The 1,470-nt window shown below is 44.1% G+C and overlaps 1 protein-coding gene across 1 annotated transcript in view; it reads right to left on the minus strand.

Moving 5' to 3' along the window:
• The window catches only part of LOC106339250, a 2,691-nt gene extending 1,230 nt beyond the window's left edge, over positions 1-1,461 (minus strand). The window contains exons 1-3 of the mRNA XM_013778034.1: positions 320-1,461; positions 175-224; positions 6-70 (exon numbers count right to left, since the gene is read on the minus strand). Of these exons, the coding sequence (XP_013633488.1) occupies positions 6-70; positions 175-224; positions 320-1,373 (1,169 nt within the window). The 5' untranslated portion in view covers positions 1,374-1,461. The remainder of the gene's footprint in view (positions 1-5; positions 71-174; positions 225-319) is intronic.
• Positions 1,462-1,470: the final 9 nt, after the last annotated feature.

A 1,470-nucleotide genomic window follows, 5' to 3' on the forward strand; every position in this document is an offset into this window, starting at 1 on the left:
TAAGCCTAGACCAAGAGATGGAGAATCTGAATGCATCTAAGCCAGTTTCCACCATCAGCTGCACATCTTCCTGCAGAGTCCCAATTGAAAATCATGTCATAGTGGTGATAACAACTTTGCCAATCTAATAAAACATAGAGTTTGCACTAGAGTCCAAAGAAAGAGAAAGCGAACCTTGTACTTGTGATACCCATCACAAGCTTTGTCTCCATTCTCCATGTTACCTACCAAGTTGAATAGCATTTTATTTTTATTTTTTTGAACAGAACTTTTATTAACTTCCATAACGAGAATTAGGTGGGAGTCATAAAGACTTCACCTAACAGCACAGCATCCTTTGCAAGTTTATCAGCAACAAGGTTGAGATCTCGGGGGATCCAATTAAAAGATACAGAAAAGAAGGAGGAAATAAGAGCGTGAATGTCTGAGAGCGATCCATGCAGCTCTGCAATAGGTTCCTTGGTATTGATAGCTTTGATAAGCTCATATGAGTTCGATTCGCATCTTAGAGAAGTGAATTCCTTTGACTTGCAGCAGAGAAGGGCATCTCGAAGAGCCAAACTTTCCGCAAGAAGGGGTGAGCTCACCGACCGTGTTCGAGTTTGGAAGGATAGTGTTTGCCCTGCGTCTGTCACTGTCCATCCCAGTCCGGCAACATTATCTAGGGCTCTCCACGCTGCATCTGAGCGCACACAGACAGCGTTTGTCTGGATGTTTGGGGGAGTGTACAAACGTTTTTTTGGAGAAGAAACCTTCTCGCTACTTTGATTAGTTGACCATTCTCTTGCTGCGGTGATTGCTGATAGCAGAGTATCCGCAGGGGAAACAGAGTTACCAGCAAAATAAAGTTTATTCCTGTCCTTCCACAAAGCCCACATCACCCATGGAACAAGCTGTCCTACTACTATTCCGGTTGGTGGGGCACTAGGTAGCGCCCATAACACAGGCCAACTCATCCTCAAATCTATCATTCCTCTAAAATCAAAGTTTCCAATTAGGGGAGCGAGTTCCGATACCTGTTGTGCATGAACACAATGAAAGAGAAGATGAATGATAGACTCGGGTTGGCTGCACCTCTTGCAGCTTGGGTCGACATTAATATGCCTCTCAACCAGGCGCACTCCTACTGGTATAGCTCCTTTAAGTGCTTTCCAAGCAAACATCTTCACTTTAGGTGTCGTATTGAGGTTCCAGACATTTTTGTACCATTGTGGACTTTCCTCTTGCGTCCTTGTTTGTGCATCAGAGGAGGAGTTTAATGCTATGGTGTATTCAGACTTTGTGGAGTAGTTGCCTGACTTACTGCCTAACCATATGAGTTTGTCTGGTTGACTGAGTAAGCTTGGTTTTATACGTAAGATGTCTTCTTCCATGTTGGGAATAATTTCTCGAATCTTATGTATGTCCCACGTTCCTGGTTCGGTAGCCAAAAGGTCCGCTACAAGGCTGTCCGTGAACCGTTCTGGTGCT

Source organism: Brassica oleracea, chromosome C4 (genome assembly GCF_000695525.1).
Source record: "Brassica oleracea var. oleracea cultivar TO1000 chromosome C4, BOL, whole genome shotgun sequence".
In the NCBI taxonomy this organism is placed as follows: domain Eukaryota; kingdom Viridiplantae; phylum Streptophyta; class Magnoliopsida; order Brassicales; family Brassicaceae; genus Brassica; species Brassica oleracea.